Source organism: Salvia splendens, chromosome 9 (assembly GCF_004379255.2).
Source record: "Salvia splendens isolate huo1 chromosome 9, SspV2, whole genome shotgun sequence".
In the NCBI taxonomy this organism is placed as follows: Eukaryota; Viridiplantae; Streptophyta; class Magnoliopsida; order Lamiales; family Lamiaceae; genus Salvia; species Salvia splendens.
In genome coordinates, this window is record NC_056040.1 from 19,121,390 (window position 1) to 19,140,872 (window position 19,483).

Here is a 19,483-nt window from a genome sequence, read left to right on the forward strand (position 1 = left end):
ATTCATGTGTTTCATTATCTGAATTAATTGCAATGATATGTGCTAAGATAAGAATAGATTCAAACCAACACTTCATCGAAATATCTTGGAGGCATTGTTTCTTGGGTACCGATACGAGTTATGTATGTACTGGGGTTGACAGTGATGAAAGTGTGTTTTTTATGTTCAATGCGGCTCTAAATTCTACTCGGCATATTGAATTATTTGTTGAGTATTCGTCTGTTGGAAATACCTTCATCACACCAATTGTTGATTATGGTGTTGGATCATCTACGAGGTTTGAACCTATGAGCATTGATTGCGGTATGAATGAGCAAACAGATGTTGCAGATGTTGCTGATGTTGGATTGAATACTCAAGAGAATGTACAAGAGCATGATGATGTTCATGTTGTACGAGGAGACCTTGATGATCCAGAATTGTCGTCATCATCGTCTGATGATATTTTAAGTGATGATTCCGGTGCTGACTCTAGTGATGAGAAGGTAGTGTATAAACCCGTCGTGCAAGGTGAACAACCACTTCCAGAATACGTTCACACTGGGTTGAAATATTTTCGCAGACTGCCGAGTGGTCCTTCTTTGGCACCTGAAGTTGGTAATGAACGCAGTACCATGTACTGGGATTAATGCGGGAACAAAATTTGATAGCAAGCTGCATGTGAAGACTGCTATTACTATGTGGAGTCTGAGGCAACACCGGCAATTTAGGGTGGTTGAGAGAAAATTAAGAAGGTGGCATGCCGTGTGCAAATATCCAGCAGGGAGGACAGAAGATGGGACAGCTATTATCAGCGAGACCGACACTGAAAAAGTGAATGAATGTCCGTGGGAAGTTTCTGTTACACACATGGCCCATGATGATATGTGGGAGATTAGGAAGTGGCGGGGACGCCATAGTTGTGAAGGTCATCGTAATGATAGAGGACATGCTAACTTTTCATCACCAATGATTGCTTTGTGTATTTGCCATCAGTTGATAAAAAAAATGACGAGTTCAGTGCCGCAGCCGTAAGAAATTTTGTTCATGACAAATTTCATGTGGTAATCAGTTATAAGAAGGCATGGTATGCACGGAGAAGGGCTTTAGAGATTGTATTTGGTAGATGGGAGGAGTCATTTAGGTATTTGCCAAGCTACATGCTTGAACTGCAGTATAGGAATCCAGGCACAATCGTTGAGTGGAGGCATAACAAGTTGTTGAGCCAGGGCCGTACTAAAGTCTTCTATTACGTGTTCTGGGTACTTGGGCCTGTTATACATGCTTTTCAGGAGTGCCAACCAGTTTTAACAATAGACGGAACTCACCTTCGAGGAAGATTTAAAGGTAAGCTGCTTGTTGCTTGTGGTGTTGATGCTAACAAGAAATGTCTGCCTATTGCATATGCTGTTGTTGATGAAGAAACTGGCGACAGCTGGGAGTGGTTTTTGGATCATGTTAGAATTCATGTGGTGAGGTACGAAAGGGAGGTGTGCATCATTTCAGATAGGCATAAAGGAATCCTTAAGGCTATGCGTTCTGATGAATGGAAAAAGACGCCGATATGTCACCACAAATTTTGTTTGATCCATGTGAGGAAAAATATATTGACAAAACTTAAGGGTAAGGGCGCTAAAGCGAAAGGCATGATATGGGCATTGGGTGTCACAACTCAAGTACGCAATCTACTCAATACCAGAGCTTAACCATACACTAAAATCACCAAAAATATTGCAATCTCCAACAAACCATCCAAGTTTCGCCATCAGTAATTGTAACTTCTATTTATGATAACAGTTGCTACTTATACGACGACGGAGTGTATTTAGACGGTTCAATCCCCTTATTCTTTCTCATTGACAGTCTCTTGTAAACTTTACTCATGAGCTTCCCAACCCCGCCGCGTGATGAACCCTCCATATCTGGTCGAGGTTGGACATGGATGCTTTGAACAACGTCTTCCTCCTAATTTTCCTCCCCTACGTTGTCAGTTTCTTCTTCTCTTTCATCATCATCTTCTTCAGCTTGTACAGGATGCACGATCTGATAATTCTGGAAGAATGAATCGACCGACGCTTGGGCTCCACTCCATTGCTGCACGTCTTGGCTTTGTGAATATGGGCGACGAGTCCAATCGGGCTCAGGCTGGCTAGGAGAATACAGGGGACGCTCCCACTGTGATTGAGACTCATGCGCCGGGTATGAATACCACTGGGGTGGGTCATGCTCTTGATGCTGCGGCTCTGGTGCTACATAATCGGGCAACGGCTGGGACATCCTAAACTGCTTTGTATAGCCGTGTCCCCCAGTCCAAACACCAGGCACTCCACGACGTCGTGGAACTACTTCTGGTTCATAAGGCATGACCACATCCTGATGTTGAGAAGCGGGGTACTCCATGACATCAGCGTTGTTCGTAGATTCGAGGACATTCTTAATAATTTCTCAAATCTGGCGCACTCGTGGGTCCATTTCGTCTTTCGTAGTTAAATGGAAAACCTGCTGAAAACCCTCAACCTAGACAAAAAAATGATACACATATCAATACTAAACAATCTATATCGCATGAAACCATATAGTTTAATATAACAAACTTACAAATAGTCTCATCGAAGCAGCCGACTCGTTCATCCCAGCAGTGGCCCGTGTCCCAGGCTGAGTCATGTACGTCACGGTAATCCTGTTATACCACGCCATATACCCCGGGTTCATGGGAATATTCATGGACATCGGTGCGGCGTATTCGGCAGCTTGGAACCTTTCGTATCTCATGTCCCACTCCCCAATGTAGAACTGATGCGTGTTTGCCCAGTTGTTGCCCTTCTTACCACGCCGATCATTTTTGCCCAAATGATCGGCGTTCCTTAGCATCCTGTCTACATACTGAGGTATATCCTGATACCGATTGAACTGTCGGCGCACTCTTCCAGGCTCATGGGCATCGACATAGGCCCAACATACCAAGTAGGTTTCGCACAAAGAGCATCCAGTCACATCATTGCAGTAGTCAGGCAGTATGAAAGGTGCATATGGCGTCCAGATAAACTACAAAACAGCAATGCAAATGCCAAATTAATTTCATAATAAGTTCATAAATGAAGTCTAAACCGAAATAATATTCACCTAGCCAGGTCTAATCAGGGATATTTGGTCACGGTAATGCTCAACCGAGTGTCTAGGAGCATTTCCTATCTGCGTTGTTCCTTTCCACCTATACATAAAATTGATGTAAGAAAATAACGCAATACGCATTAATAAATAAATATTTAGATATATACCTGGCGCCACATGGTGTATATGGCTCGTGCACAACTGGTCCTATGAACGCAGGCCTCAATGTGAGCATTCTTTCCCACGCCCATATCTGCAGAAGGATCATAGGCCTGCCCAACTCTTTTCTCTTATCCATGGAAGTCTCGCACAGATAATGATAAAGGTACGCCAATGCCGCACTTCCCCAACTAATATTCTTCACCTCTTCCGGATCCCCAAGCCCATTCAACCACATAAATGGCACCTTACACCCCATTGTGTCCGATAGAATGAGACCTCCTAATAAAATTAGAAATTAGGGCATGGATACGTGCCCTTTGGATGTATACGTGCGTAGGTAGGTCATCACCCAGAGGCATCCTTGTCTGGTTGATCAGCGCGGTCATCAGCAAACCGTCTTGCTTTGTCTCTGTGGAAGTATCTGGTATCCATCCCAACAGATCGCGGCACTTGTTGGTCCAATCTGAAAAGTTGTCATGATAGTCACGCCCTGTGAAAACGTGACCATCCGCCCTCAAGCCTCAAATGGCTTGCACATCTTCCAAGGTGATCGTCGTCTCACCGATCGGTAGATGGAAAGTGTGTGTCTCCGGCCTCCAACGCTCAATCAACGCCGTGATCAGCTCATTGTCGACCTTCATGGGCCTCCCACAATCGATCACGCCTTTGAAACCAAAGACGTCAAGCCGAGTGTCTAGGAGCATTTCCTATCTGCGTTGTTCCTTTCCACCTATACATAAAATTGATGTAAGAAAATAACCCAATACGCATTAATAAATAAATATTTAGATATATACCTGGCGCCACATGGTGTATATGGCTCGTGCACAACTGGTCCTATGAACGCAGGCCTCAATGTGAGCATTCTTTCCCACGCCCATATCTGCAGAAGGATCATAGGCCTGCCCAACTCTTTTCTCTTATCCATGGAAGCCTCGCACAGATAATGATAAAGGTACGCCAATGCCGCACTTCCCCAACTAATATTCTTCACCTCTTCCGGATCCCCAAGCCCATTCAACCACATAAATGGCACCTTACACCCCATTGTGTCCGATAGAATGAGACCTCCTAATAAAATTAGAAATTAGGGCATGGATACGTGCCCTTTGGATGTATACGTGCGTAGGTAGGTCATCACCCAGAGGCATCCTTGTCTGGTTGATCAGTGCGGTCATCAGCAAACCGTCTTGCTTTGTCTCTATGGAAGTATCTGGTATCCATCCCAACAGATCGCGGCACTTGTTGGTCCAATCTGAAAAGTTGTCATGATAGTCACGCCCTGTGAAAACGTGACCATCCGCCCTCAAGCCTCAAATGGCTTGCACATCTTCCAAGGTGATCGTCGTCTCACCGATCGGTAGATGGAAAGTGTGTGTCTCCGGCCTCCAACGCTCAATCAACGCCGTGATCAGCTCATTGTCGACCTTCATGGGCCTCCCACAATCGATCACGCCTTTGAAACCAAAGACGTCAAGCCAATATCTAACATTCTCATGAATTTCGACGTCCCAAGTCTTACTTTCAGTCCTTCGGACTTTAAATACTTGGGTTGTTCCCTCTTTCATGAGTTTATTTGAAATGTGATTTTTTTGCATATTTAAGACGAACGGGTCTTCGGGTCCATACAATAAATGTCCGCTAGAACTTGAAGTCTCCATCTAATCTAAGTACATATTCACAAAACAACAATTACAAACTCACAATGGCATGTACAAATAACATAATATAACAAGAGAACAACAAGTGATAGAGGGTTGCAAGTGCAATGTGTTAGGTTATAGAACAGTTTTTAGAAGGCCTGATAATTCACTTCACCTAATCTTATTTTTTTGTTCCGGTTAGTCTTCACTTATTTTAACCAAATTACAACCAAAATCACAACACCAATCATCTCAAACATACCAATAATATACAATACAATGAATTTACCCACTAAAATCCATTACAATTAACTAAACAACAAAAAAATTGACCAAAATGGAGCTATTTGTTATAAACCCTAATTTACAAACATTAGGGGAAATCTAAACAAACTATGCAAATTAACAACAATTAAGGAAGGAAGGTTGAAGGATTGAACGAAACTTATCGGAACACGAGTGGAAATCGTCTTCTTCGCCGAATAACAAAGGAAAAATCGCCAAGTTCGTCGTCTCTCTTTCTGTTTGCGTGAATGAGGAGGCTACTGCCTTCGCTGCTGCTTTAATTCGAAATTGGAGACGCATGAGCCCCATGCGTCTCTTTCTAAGACGCATGACGCTCATGCGTCGTCCGTGAAATTTAAAAAATATAAAAGACGCATGAGGGAGATGCGTCTCTCTCTAAGACGCATGACCCTCATGCGTCATTAAAAAATGAAAAAAAGAGAGACGCATGACCCTCATGCGTCTTTATGAAAGACGCATAATCGTCATGCGTCTCATTAAAAGGAGACGCATGAGGGTCATGCGTATCTCCCAAATCCGGAACAAAAAAAAAAGTTCAGTACAAACGAGGAATGATAACTCTATTCTAGTACAAAAGAAAAAAAAACCCGGCTATATAAATCCTCATACTCTAATCTCCTTCCCTCACACAAATTCGCAGCCACTCACTTCTCGCTGTTGAATCGCAAAGCGGCGGAGGGAACAGTAGAAAGGAACTTCATTTTTCCTCACCAAATCCAAATTCCATCATGGATCGATTCGGGAGGGGGAGAAGCCAGAAGCTTCAATCTTTTGTTTCAAGCCAATTTGTTCTTTTGAAGGTATAATCTTCTTCCCCAATTCAATTCATCAACCCATGAACTGCATAGCATGTTTCTCACTCAATCAAATCGGTATCTAAATCAAATCAATAACTTGAACAATCCAAATCAAGGAATCGAGCTTTAATTTCAAGAAAAATCAACCTTACGACTTATCTGCGGGGTAAATCGGGATTCATCGGGGTATGAAAACGGATCTGCCAATCTGGACGGTGCGACCAAATTCAGCGGCGGCACCACGGAGAGCTGACGACAACCATCGCGAATCGGGTGTCGTCCAGCTGAGCACCGCGACGACGATGTCGCGGTGTTGGGTCTGCGGCGTCACCGATTCTTTTAACACTGCGAATTGGAGAAAACGGTGTATCCAACTTGGTGAATTTTTTTCGGGTGAGTTCTGTTTTGGGAAGAAAGAGAGTTGAGGGAGAAAGAAGAGAACGACGAGTTCTGGAAAGGGAGTTTTGTCCTTTTTATTTTAATATTGTTTTGATATATGTTTTAAAATGGAGTTGGGGAAGTATACGTGTATTTTGGAAAAAAAAAAGGAGTATTTTGACTTGTATATGTCTTACCCCTTTAATTTTTGGTGATTAAGCTAAAAGTGGGAATGGGCGCATGCGTATGGGCTGGAGTATTTAAAATTTCTTTCTTACTTCTTCTTACTCTTGGCCACTTAATTTAATTGGTTTAGATCTGTTTTTAATATAATTTGTTGGGGCGTGAGCGGCCGGAATTAATCAAAATCTTGGGATTAAATCCTATATCGTGGAGGAGAATTATGAGGAGTCAACGAAGGAGTTATAAGCGTAAGCGGCCGACCGGCGTCGCACGCGACGCCTTAGGCGGCAGCCGAGTAATCGAAAACCGAGAAAATGAGATAAACAACTTTAATTAGGGTGCATGCATTTTATTTAATTATTTGGAAAGTGTGTTGATTTATGTGTTGTACAAATTCCAAAGGTGAGACCTCGCAAGGGAGTCGTGATCGCAAGGGAAAGGAAGTAATTTCGGATTAAGCAATTGAGGTGGGCTTTCTTTTAAATAAGGACGATGTCCTAAATGTTTTATCGATGGGAATGAAATTGGGTTTATCATGCCGTGTTTGATTTTAACGTGCCTATCTGATATGGCTTTATGCTATTATTATCTTGATTCAGCTCTTAGCCATTTTCATTTAGACAATAAAGTTACAAAATCTCGAAAACGTGAACAAGCTATAGAAAAACAAGACGACATTCAGACAATAAAGTTACGACGGGGATCCCACGTAGAGTGGAAAGAATATTTGAGCATCTCCGCCGCACCAGTTGGCCTTCTGAAATCGTTGTCAATTAGCCGCCACAAATCATCACTGTAGCAGTCCACCACTTGAATCAGTTTAAGCTTCACGCTATGAAATATTGGGTACGCTTCTACCTCATAGCAATGCTTGATCCTCACACACTCCAGCTGCATGAAGCATGGATATTTGTTCCTCCACCTCACCAGATCAGTATCTTCTTTCAGCAGAAACTTGAGCTTGTTGAAACTATCAGTATCCGTTTCCCACTCTGCTCCTCTAAACGCGTAGCATTTCAACTTGAGCACCTCAAGATTCGGAAGTCTTCCAATTATTCTCATGTATTCCCACGGATATCCTATCCCCTTCAAACTTCAACTTCTTTAGAACAGATGGGAACATTGTACGAGGTGTCACATTTCAGTGATTCTAGTTTTTCAAGACAAGATATGAGATTCAAGCAATGGAGGGAATCGACTATATTCTCATCGGGTGCGGTGCTAACTCAATTCAAATGCCTAGCCTTTTTAGATTAGGAGTTTTATCAAGAACACTCTTGGTAATAGTTCCAGCACCCACATCTAGGAGGGCTGAAAGGTTTGGTAGTAGAGAAGTATCATTGGGACTAGGCAAGTCTCTTCCCATGACATGTAGGTGTTCTAATCGCTTCATATCCCAGATTTCCATAGGTAGATAAGAAGAGTCTTGAGAGGATTTGATTCTCAGATGTTGATTCACAATCAAGAATTGAATGTTCAAAAGTTTGGATATGGTGCAAGGGAGGTCCCCGTTACAAGTGAGCGCAAGGTACTTAAGACCGTGGAGCTCTGTTGCCTCAATTGGGAACTAGTACAAACGGATAGGAAGAGCCTTCAGTACCCTTAGCAGCTTTGTAGCTAAACATATTGGAACATGGTATTGATGCTGTGGACCAACGCATAACAGAGAACGAGTAGTTGAAAGGGCATGAATTGAGTCTTGGATTTCTCTTAAGCCCAATAGCATACTATTGCAAATGCACAATCTGCGCAGATTTTTCATGCCATCTGAATCAATATCTGCATACTTATTCAGTGCATGGAACACCTTGCTCTTCGCAGCTTCACTGTTGCATAGATACCAAAAACAGAATGGAGGCGGAAAGTCTTTATTCCGAAGTTAGAGCCCTCTTTACAAGCCATAACAAGGCTTTTATCCACGAGCTCTGATAAACATTGTGCAGCAAAATCTCGTATCTCTAGGGGCGCATCTGGTTCTAGAAACTCCTCAGCGATACAAAGGTTGATGAACTTGGAGGTCGAGATCTCATAGTTTTCAGAGAAAATTCCCATGTAGAGAAAGCATGGTTTTAAATTGTGATCTAGCCTCTCATAGCTTGGAAGTAGTACCTTGGATGTTTCATCATGCGCTTGCCTGAACACACAGTTTTTCTTCTCTGCTACCTTGTTCCAGAACTCCAAAGTCTTGTCCGATTTGGATAGAAGGCCAGCAACTGCGAGGATCAGAAGAGGAAGAACTTCACAGTTCTCAGTGATTATCTTTCCGACTTTCTTTATTTGAGTAGGACAAGATTCTTCAGAAAACACCTTATGGCAAAAAAGAGACCAACTTTCTTCTTTATTTAACAACCACATTTTGTGAATCTTGCCAAGTTCTGCCACCTCTGCTAGCCTAGTTGTCACCAAGGTTCTACCCTTGATGTATTGAAACATCTTTAGAAAGAGAAGCAAGGGCCCTTTGCATCATACATCGTCCAAAACAATAAGGCATTGCTTATGAGATAACCGTCTGCACAAATCTTGAGTTAATTTCTCGTCTGCTTTAATATCCATTTTACTACACTAGGGATATATTTGTGCAAGAATATCAACCAATATATCTTCCGCCTGATATTTTGGGCCTAAAGTAATCCACACACAATGGTCGAAGCGATGTAATGGCGATTGCTCTTCAATGACTCTTTTGACTGAGTTGAGTCTTGCCAATACCAGCCATTCCGAAGAAGGTCATAATTTCCATTTTGGGAATCAGTCTTTGTGGAAACATTTGAGACTTCAATTTTTGAGTCAGTAATGGTAATGTGGTCACTTGCAACAATCCAAGGATGAACGTCCAAATTGCATAAGTCTTCTTTGTTTTTAGAAATCTGGCAAAAATAAGAATATATAACAAATTATAGTAGGATTATTTTTACTAATGTGAACTAGATATATACAATGTTGGCACTGGGCATTAATAAAATAGATTAGAACTACTGAAACATCAGACATTTTTGTACCTCCAATATCTCATCATCAACCATGAACAGGGAGTTTTGTGAATATGCAGCAAGCTTATTCCACACCTCCGGCGTCTTCTCAGCTTTCAGTAAGAACAGTACAACCTTGGCAAGCATGAGGCGAAGGCATCGACAATTCTCAGCAATCTTCATTCCAGCTTCCTCAAGTTCCTGAAAGTCATCAGGGTTCGAACCAAGCAATACTGATGTGCGAATGACTATCCAACAGTAGTCCACACGCAACAACGAGGCCACAATCAAGATTAGGCTGCCATTATCTTGCTCCGGAAATGACTTCCTTAAACACTCCCAAACCTCCACACTGCATTTATCATCAAGTACAATCATATATCTACGCCCCATCAAGCGAGAAAACGCCAAAATCATCCGGCCTCATGCGGCCAAGCACCTCTGTTTTGATCTTTGCAAATTCATCACATAATCCAACCATCTTAGAACTAAAATCAGAAGTTGAAGCAGCAGCAGCAGCAGCAGCAGACAATGAAGAGGTGTCTACTTCTTTAACATATTCCAATTCCAGCTTCTTCAGCGTGGCGATAAACGATTCCACCTCCTCTATTTCAAGAGAGAGATTCTGGTGATCAATTAATTCCAAAGTATCCTCAAGTTTATGTGCTTCATCTCGGATTAGCTCCTCCAACCTCATGCTGCCACCGCGGTCGTCCGGTATTTTGAGAAGTCGTTGTAATGAATTCACAGTTCGCAGTAATTGAATTAATGTAGAGCTCGGGAGTGGAAGCTCAGTTTGGTTAAGAAGCGTTTGCATAAGACAAGAGAAAGGACTGCAGCATAAGCCATCTCTCAACTCAAACGATGTGTGGTGATAGCGGTTGCAGTCGTCTGTGATGTGGGAAGAAATTAAGCGTAACGCAATATTTATGGTTGTCAATTTGTAATGAATTAACTTGAGTCAACTGTCAGGATCATGCAAAATCTTTCCTGCTAATGTTGTCTTTCCACATTAGTACTGTTTTTTTTCTTTCCATATATAGCTTTATTTAAAATTATTATTGATATTATTTTCATTTTATAAATTACATAAAAAATCATGAGTCAATTTAGTCTTTACTCAATTATTTAAAGTTACTGAAAAAAATGAGTGTTAAGGGTAGTTTTTATATGATGTACTATAAAATTAAAATAATACTCCATTGCTCTTATAAAAATAATTATTTTTGAAATGGTACAAGTTTTAATGCATAATTGCTAAAGTAAGAGAATGATAGAAAGAAAAAATAATTGAAGTATTGTTAGTGGTTCATTAGAGGAAAAATTTCTCAAAATAAATTGTATAGTTTTAAAGAACAAAATAAAAATAGTTGTTATTTTTAATGGACAGTGAAATAGCTATAACAATTCTTACCAAATTGAAATGAAATCAAATAATAACCACATTAATGGAGAACAAATTGACTCATGTTTAATTTCCTAATAATATACACACCTCATCCCATAAAAATAGTTTTTTTCATTTTAATTTATCTCACAAAATCAGTCCATTTTTATTTTCAGCAAATTTTTCTTTGTTATGAGATAGTCTCATTCCTTTCTATACTAAGTACACTTTAATCACTTTTTCTAATTTTTCCACTTTATTAATTTCTCATTAGAACTCACAATTGGATTGTGAGTTGGCAAGTAGATTGGCCACCAGCAAAACAAGTAGACTTGACTTTTACACTGACCTCATCAATATACCCATATTGAAATTCCTTTAAAATATACGAGGATGCTTATCAGAAGTTCAGTAGGCCTATTCCAGGCCCAAGCCCTTTTTAGACAAGACTAACAACCACTAATCCCTATATTTTTATTTATATCTAATTCCATTTATATTTTTCTCAAGTATAATTTTAATTAGAAAAATATAAATATGCATATTTGTTAAATAAATCTTAATATAGCATTAAATGTACTTTAAAAATCATTCAACAATTATAAATATTAATTATTATTAAATACAGAATAGGCTAAATCCAAATTTACTGTAATTAATTAATACTATAAAGTTTAAAATATAAGAAATATTAAAAATAGATGAAAAAGTCCATTTTACATTGGGCTAGCCTAACTCCAACTCAGTTTAGTTTGCTTTAATTGGACCAAACAACCAATAACTATTTCAAACTCTAGTCTCTAGATCTCAATTAGTTCAATCGGCAAAATCTCATATACTAGTAATAACTAAATTATGTCAACTATTTCAAACTCTATCGGCAAAATCAGATGCAATAATTATATTAAGGAGAACGCATAGATATATATATATATATACATAGATAATCCTACAATTTAATCGATGGCTCTCGAAATAGTGTGTTTCAGTCGAAGATGGTGATGATCAGAGAAGGGCAAGGGAAAGAAACAGAAGGCTCGTAGTTGGTTACAATCCAAGTAAAGTGTGTACTTAGTATTCTATTTTGATTCGCTATATGAATATTGGTAAATTTGTTGAAATATTATTGATTCAATTCCTTCAATATTGGGAGTTTGTGATGAAGATATAAATTGGTTATTTGTTTGAATTCTCATTTAAATTTTGTTACATGTAATGGATATCATTCTATAATTTGAGACACTATAAATTGCATTTAGAGGCATTATAATACTATCTCTAATTTGCATCTATGGGCGCTTTTCAATAGTGTCTCTAATTTGTATTTAGGACGCTTTTTAATAGTGTCTCTAATTTGCATTTAGGGACGCTTTTTAGTAGTGTCTCTAATTTATATTTAGGGGCACATTTTAAATGCGGTCTTAAAAACAATTCACCGACGCTTTCATCTTGCTGTCATTATTTTTGGCACACCATTAAAGCGTAGGTGAATTATTCAGCAACAAATATTAGCGTCCCTAGTAGACTAAAAAAGCATCCTTAGGCGTTATTTTCATCAACAGCTGTTTCAGGTTATCCAGCCTCAAGTCAACTCCCTTATATTCTTCTCTCTCTACATGTTCGATTATATGACCATGTTGTGCTAGAGCTAGACAAATACTTTAAAAAACACAATCCTAAACCTAACACACTAATAAGTTAAATACCTTAGCTTGGTCCAAGACCATTAAAACGATAACCGTAGGATAGGAATCAATTATGATTGGCCACATATATTTCAAAATTTGAATAACAAATCACGGAATTTCGATTTTCTTAATTTTCCCCCTCATCCTAATTTCAAAGAAATCAAAATTGAGGTGGAGGACCAAAAAAAGCCTATGTTTGAAAAATGTTCGGTTACATAAATGACATCATTTGATGAGGCTTAAAATGACGTTTGTTCCATTAAATAAATACTCCTTTCGTCCCGTGATGTTTTTTTTTTTTTGTGCTTGATCGGATTGACAGTGGAACCGTGGAATTGAATCATGACTACTAGTACACGAGAAAATTTGAATTAAAAGAGTTAGTATCAATTTATGCGCTAGTTTTAAAGTTAGACTACCTTTTTTTTGTTATTCTTTATGTTCTAGTATAAGTCTACAAGACTACAACTAATAAATTTCTCAATTTTCAAATAATTTTTATTAATACGTAACAAACACAAGAACTTTGAAATGCATAAAATGGCAACCACGTTAGTGAAGCACAAGGAATGCAAAACTATGTTTTGTGCCACTGATCAGAGGATTAGGTCAAATATTTTAAATTCAAATCTTATCAGGACTATAGTTGTGCTCGTCACATTTGTTTGTTCAAGTATATTTTACTCGTGATCCTAAATTATTGTACATATATCTTCATTTATTAATGTCTATCATTACTGTCATTGTATAAATGAAGGAATGAACTGGCCATATACCTTCCCACCTATATAAGAAGAGTTACATAATCATATCATATATATCCATCAATAATTCATTCCCTAAATAAAAAATTTACAAAATGGGGCGCTTGCCGCACAACGATAATGCAACTCAACACCACCAGAGCCCCACCACCGGCACTCCTCCTCCGCCACCTGAAGAAGACCTTTACGAACCGCCTCCCGGCTACCAACCTCCTCCTGCATTCACCAAGCCAACAACTAACCGTCATGATAAGCCGGTGGCCGCGCAAGCCTTCCCTCCTCCTCAAGACCTAACAGTAGAATCTTTCCCTCCAAATCAAAATATTCCAACGCCGGCTCCTTTTAATCCTCCTCCTTTCCATGGGGTACAAGTGGGAATTGTGGCTAAGGAAAATCAGCCATGGAAGTCTAATCTTTTCGATTGCATGAAAGATCCCCAAAATGGTACGTAACCATGATGTTACAGACTCAATGTCCTATATCGGTAGTGAGAGCAACTGATGTGTGATTTATACGCACACCATATATACATAGTAATGCCATCTAATTAATATGAAAATAGTTTGTTGTTGATTATGCAAATTTATATATCGTTTTGCAGCTATCATAACCCTATGTTTCCCATGCGTGACATTCGGGCAGATCGCTGAAATTTTGGACAACGGGAGCACATGTAAGAATATAGTCATGTTTTCAGCTTTGAAGCTACACATATTAATTATAGCAACGCATATTTGATTTTTGTAAATATTTTTAGTAGTATTAAAAGAAGTCCATTTCCATCATATTGAACGATCTTGACCACATAGTTTGGATTGTTTATAGCATGTGCGACAAGCGGAATACTGTACTCGTGCATCGCGTGCTGCTTAGGAGTGCCGTGCCTGATATCATGCGGGTATCGGAGCAAGTTGAGAGCAAAGTTTGGGCTGGTAGAGTCCCCTGCGCCAGATTGCCTCATTCATTGCTTTTGCGAGTACTGCTCCCTCTGTCAAGAATATAGAGAGCTCAAAGACAGAGGCTTCGACCCTTCTATTGGTATACATACTACACCCTTCTCAAACCTCTATCTCTCTTTCATTTTATATAATCCAAAATTAAATGAATACTAGTATAATTTTGTTATTATTAAGGACATGCGGGAAATGAGGCAAGGCAAAGGCGGCAGCAATTTGGAGTGACTCCTCCAATGCAGCAAAGGATGATGTGATTTCATTTATTCCCTATACAATGTTCATGTTTCGCCCATGTTGCATAAAAAATGAGTGTGTTTTCATTTATTTTATTTGCTGTAATATCCATGACATGCTGAATAAACCATCATATAACAACGTCTATTTGCTATATAGAGCAAAATGTAATTGTATTAGCGTTGAGTAAGATTGTATTCTATGAGTATTAGTAATTTCAAATCTAGGAGTATTATTAATTTGTTATCTTGAATCAATATATCAAGATCAGGCCCGGTCCTGAGTTTTTATTTGCCCGGGGCGGAACTAAAAGAGGGGCCCCATAATAATACTATAAACTAATAGTAACAATAACAACAGTAGTAATAAAACACTTCAATACATCCAAGACAATATTTATAGCATACAATTTATATTATTACCTTAAAAGTTGCCCAGTAGCATGTATATACTCATGTATGTATTTGGATTTTGGAGGCCCCAACGTTTTGGGGGCCCGGGGCGGGGGCACTGCTCGACCCCCCCAGGGCCGGGCCTGATCAAGATTCAATCGTTTTCAAAAGGCCTTGTTTTACAAACTATTCCATGACAAATGAACTTCCATTTTACTAATTAAATCAAACGTAAATGAGAACAAATAGTGAAAAGTACACAAAAATATTATTATTATTATTATTATTATTATTATTATTATAAGTATGCTGAATTGTCAGAAGGCAAAACACAGTTGACAATTTCTATATACTCCTATAAATACTATGCAATTTTCCATGAAGTGGTTCAATAATGTCCTCAAAATGACGCTTTTAGTTTCATCTCCATTTATCAAAAAATCATTGGTGGGACATACCAACTTATAGTGCTACTTTGGTATGGATGAACTTTTTTTCTCAAACACAAGGGACGAAATAGGACTGCATGCAAGTTTTTGGGCACAAATTTGGTTAAGGTGGCTAATAAAAACGGCCTTCAACCACCCTAAAATCCAATACACACTTACTTTTGACACCAAGAAAGGATTTAGAGCATCTGCAATGCAATGGTGGACGGACGGCGTCCGTCCGTGCCAGCGGCACGGAAGACGTCATCCGCAGCTGGGCTCGCGCCGCTGGCACGACGCTACTCGATGCATCGAACACGTCCGTGCCAGCGAGCAGGTAACGTGTCGTGCTGCGATTGGGCAACGGCTATGCCGTTGCATTTGAATATTTTTATTTTTTTCAAAAATTCGGTTTTTAATTATAAAAACCGATTAAAAATAAAAAATAAAAATAATTCCCAATCCCCCAAAAATGACCGTTTTTTGCCCGTTTTTCTGTATTTTTTTTATTTTTTCCCCAAAATCATATATAAATACACACATTCATCTTTTATTTTCCACATCAAATCATCTCTCATTCATATTTTTCATACAACTTATCTACACCTTCATCTCTCACTCAAAACCTCAAATGGATTTCCCCCATCTTATTGCGGAAGCGGAGCGCGAAGAATAAGAATACTACGAACAGCATCGTGCCGCTTATGATGCATATGTCGCAGCGAAGACCCCCGCCCCTCCTCCTCAACCAACTAGATCAACTCGCCGCTACATCCATCGTGACCGGGAGGGAGCCCACGAAAGGCTCGTTGCCGACTATTTTGCCGACCCGCTGCGGTTTCCGGCGGATTACTTCAAGCGCCGTTTTCGCATGCAAAGCGCATGTTTATGCGTATTGTCAACATATTGTCCGCCCGTGTTGAATTCTTCCAAACAGGTACAAATGCAGCCGGCCGGTAAAGTATCACGTCGTTGCAGAAGTGTACGTGTGACATCCGACAACTCGCTGTTGGGCAAACGGCCGACCTCTTCGACGAATATTTGCATGTCAGTGAGTCCACTGGAATCATTTGTCTTAGAAATTTTTGTGAGGACGTTCGTACAACTTTCGGTGATGAATTCCTTCGGGCACCCACCACCGATGATTGCCAACGGTTGCTTCGTCTTCATGAATCAGTCCATGGCTTTCCCGGAATGCTTGGCAGCATTGACTTCATGCATTGGAGGTGGAAGAATTGCCCGACTGCTTGGAGGGGGCAACACTTAAGCGGCCACAAAGGCGGCGGCCCAACACTTATCCTTGAGGCGGTCGCCGACTACCGCCTATGGATTTGGCATGCATATTTCAGCGTTGTCGGACCCAACAACGACTTGAACGTGCTCTATTCTTCACCCCTCTTCAATGATGTGTTGAATGGTGTAGCACCGGCGATCGACTTCACCGTCAACGGAAATACATACCACATGGGTTACTATCTCGTCTATGGTATCTACCCAAGGTGGTCGACTTTTGTGAAGACGCTCAGCAACCCGCAAGACCCGAGACGGGTTCTTTTTGCGCAGCGTCAAGAGTCCGCGCGGAAAGACGTCGAAAGAGACTTTGGGGTCCTTCAAGCCCGATTCAACATTGTGAAAGCCTCGGCTCGACTGTGGTACTTGAACAATATCGCCGACATCATGTACACGTGTATTATCTTACACAACATAATTATAGCCGACGAAGGACCGAGGGCGGCTAGCTTCTGCGACGATGATGAAGCCGAAAGCTCAAGTGCGAGGTCTCCCCCACGTCGAGGTGTGCATACGACGGTGGGTGAGTGGATCGAAACAAGGCACACAATGCGCGATACCCGAACCCACGTTGAGCTACAAGAAGAACTAATCAAACACATGTGGGCGAAATTCGGCAACGCGTAGTGGGTTTTTTTAATTTTACGAATTTAATTATGTAATTTTTAGTATTTTAATTATGTAATTTTTATTTTTTAGAATTTTAATTATGTCTTTTTTATTTTATTTGTAATTTGTAATATTATTTCAGTTTTTTTAATGAATTTTAATGTTATGGAAATGTTTTTATTTAAAATGAATTGTGCTCGTCCTTGCGGAAGAGCACAGCTGTGGGTGTTGTGCTCTTGCCTAAGAGCTGGCAGGAATAGTGGCGCCCAGCCCACAACCGTGCTCATTGGCAAGAGCACGGTTGTGGGTGCTCTTATGGCAAGTTCTATAGATCTATTCACATGTTCATTTACGCCCACTCAGGAAGAAATACATAAAATTTGTGAACTTATGACAACAAAAGGGCTCAATTCCTAAGTTCTAACACACCTTATTTTAATTATCAAGTCAAGTGTTCAACTCTTCAATCCAATTCCAACTATATCAAAACAAACAATCTATCCTTACCATCACAAGCCTATCAAATCATTCACCCAACACACATTTGTAATATATAAATCAACCATAACATAACAATAATTTTCTAAAACATTCAAGGACCAAGGTCCAAGCATGATCTCAGAAGTAAGACAAAGTAGGATATGAAATAGAGTTAAACTGAAAAATAAGTCAAATAACATGTTAGGCAACTACTGGTGAATAGAGGTGAGATGGTCCGCAGTGACAACATCTATTGCAGGGGTTCGTTCACTATCGATACGAACTAGCAGCCATCTTCTCAATAACTTTTGTGGCTTCTCCACAAGTCTTCTTCATCATTGATCCACCCGCCGCGGCATCCAGCCATTGTTTTGTATCATAGTTGCATCCATAAAAAAATGCGGTAATTTTGTCGCTTTTATCAAGACCGTGAGTAGGGCACTTTCTCAGCATCCCGTTAAATCTCTCCCAAGCCTCGTAGAGTCTCTCGTCCTCCATTTGTCGGAACGTCCAAATATCCTTTCGCAACTTCGAGGCTTTAGCCCAAGGGTAGTACTTGTCGAGGAAGGTGCGCGCCATTTCGTCCCAAGTGGAAATGGTTCCACTTTCCAATGAGTAGAACCAATTCCTGGCCTCGTCTTTGAGAGAAAACGGAAAGAGCCTGAGCTTGATGGCATCACCGGGCACTCCTTCCATCTTTATGGTCCCACAGAGTCTGGAAAAATGAGCAAGGTGCACATGTGGCTCCTCGTCTCTCGAGAGGCCGGCGAATTGTTCGTGTTGGATCATCATTATCGCAGCCGGCTTCATCCCAAAATTGTTGGCATCTGTTATCGGACCACTCATGATTACCAATTGTTGGTGCATTTGTCCAATAAACTCGTCTTCATCAGCCATGTTTACTTCTACTTTGGTGGAAATCCTGTTCGATAATAGCGCTCAAAACACATGATTATTTTATTACTCCATTTTTTGCAGTTTTTTTTTGGAGGCGGTTTATCAAAGATAAAGGAACTGCCTATGGATGGATGCGCAGATTAAAAAAAAAACAGCAAAGCATTCAAGGCAACAAAAAGCATTCAGCAGATAACAACTAATTTGAGCCCTAATTTCAATTTCATATTCGAGCGCTAATTCCTAAACACAAAAAAAGGTAGAAGCAAAGTGTAGCCTTGGTTTCGAATTTTGAGGCGAAAAAAAACGAGATATAGGTTCGCAAAAAAGTGAGCAAGAAAAACTGACCTCGACGGAGAGCTCATAGACCGGTCTTTACGCAGCGGAGGAGGAGGACGACGACGACGGCTGCTGCTTTTTGTGTGACTCTATGTTAGGGCACTCAAAACCGATCATCAAATTATTTTTTTTATTAAAATTAGAAATTTTCTCCCTTACTCTATCATTTTTAACCAATCCTATACTATTCACGTGTTGAATTAGTTTTAAGTGTAACCCAAAACATACAGCTACTATAAATTTAGTGAAATTTCTAAATTATGCAAATAAAATGTACAAAAGAAAATTCATGGTCGATTAAGAGTAGTTGTTCATGAACTCACTCTTCGGAAGCACGACAACTTTGATATGCCTGGATTCATATGAGCCGCTTTCGGGGGGTCGGATATTGAGCTAGAGCCGGCTTCGTCATCGACGAAATTAGTTAGCAAGTATATGTTCTTTTTCTTCATCAATGATCATATATGCATGTTATATGAGTTGTAATTAATTGA

At 40.0% G+C, this 19,483-nt stretch overlaps 2 protein-coding genes and 3 long non-coding RNA genes across 7 annotated transcripts; 2 read left to right on the forward strand and 3 right to left on the reverse strand.

The window, feature by feature from the left end:
- Window positions 1–1,721: 1,721 nt before the first annotated feature.
- On the reverse strand, window positions 1,722–5,623 carry LOC121747064. Of its 2 annotated transcripts, XR_006039116.1 has the most exons (6): window positions 5,341–5,623; window positions 4,050–4,918; window positions 3,258–3,982; window positions 3,103–3,190; window positions 2,578–3,024; window positions 1,722–2,496 (listed from the first exon to the last, which is right to left on the reverse strand). It is a non-coding gene; the product is annotated as an uncharacterized LOC121747064 (long non-coding RNA). The 2 variants fall into 2 exon arrangements; XR_006039115.1 differs by having other exon boundaries at window positions 4,050–5,623.
- Window positions 5,624–5,633: 10 nt separating this feature from the next.
- Window positions 5,634–7,095, forward strand: LOC121747066. The gene is made up of 2 exons (XR_006039118.1): window positions 5,634–6,001; window positions 6,962–7,095. It is a non-coding gene; the product is annotated as an uncharacterized LOC121747066 (long non-coding RNA).
- Window positions 5,768–6,451, reverse strand: LOC121747065. The gene is made up of 2 exons (XR_006039117.1): window positions 6,146–6,451; window positions 5,768–6,041 (listed from the first exon to the last, which is right to left on the reverse strand). It is a non-coding gene; the product is annotated as an uncharacterized LOC121747065 (long non-coding RNA).
- Window positions 7,096–13,462: 6,367 nt separating the features above from the next.
- Window positions 13,463–14,577, forward strand: LOC121749262 (protein PLANT CADMIUM RESISTANCE 7-like). The gene is made up of 4 exons (XM_042143848.1): window positions 13,463–13,811; window positions 13,969–14,040; window positions 14,193–14,405; window positions 14,501–14,577. The coding sequence occupies exons 1-4, from the start codon at window positions 13,463–13,465 to the stop codon at window positions 14,575–14,577; spliced, it is 711 nt and encodes a 236-aa protein (XP_041999782.1).
- Window positions 14,578–17,823: 3,246 nt separating this feature from the next.
- LOC121747030 lies at window positions 17,824–19,187 on the reverse strand. Of its 2 annotated transcripts, none has more exons than XM_042141010.1 (2): window positions 18,999–19,187; window positions 17,824–18,583 (listed from the first exon to the last, which is right to left on the reverse strand). In XM_042141010.1, exon 2 carries the CDS (start codon window positions 18,564–18,566, stop codon window positions 18,027–18,029), a length of 540 nt encoding a protein of 179 aa, XP_041996944.1. In that variant the 5' UTR covers window positions 18,567–18,583; window positions 18,999–19,187; the 3' UTR covers window positions 17,824–18,026. The 2 variants fall into 2 exon arrangements, with proteins under 2 accessions (XP_041996944.1, XP_041996943.1); XM_042141009.1 differs by having other exon boundaries at window positions 17,824–18,678; window positions 18,999–19,185.
- Between the last annotated feature and the right edge of the window lie 296 nt (window positions 19,188–19,483).

Excerpts from the sequence above, each read along its gene's own strand:
- LOC121749262 (XM_042143848.1), top strand. The coding sequence starts at position 13,463 with ATGGGGCGCTTGCCGCACAACGATAATGCAACTCAACACCACCAGAGC. Across the intron at positions 14,041-14,192 it reads TTTGGACAACGGGAGCACAT|CATGTGCGACAAGCGGAATA; the intron begins GTAAGAATATAG and ends GATTGTTTATAG. Across the intron at positions 14,406-14,500 it reads AGGCTTCGACCCTTCTATTG|GACATGCGGGAAATGAGGCA; the intron begins GTATACATACTA and ends GTTATTATTAAG.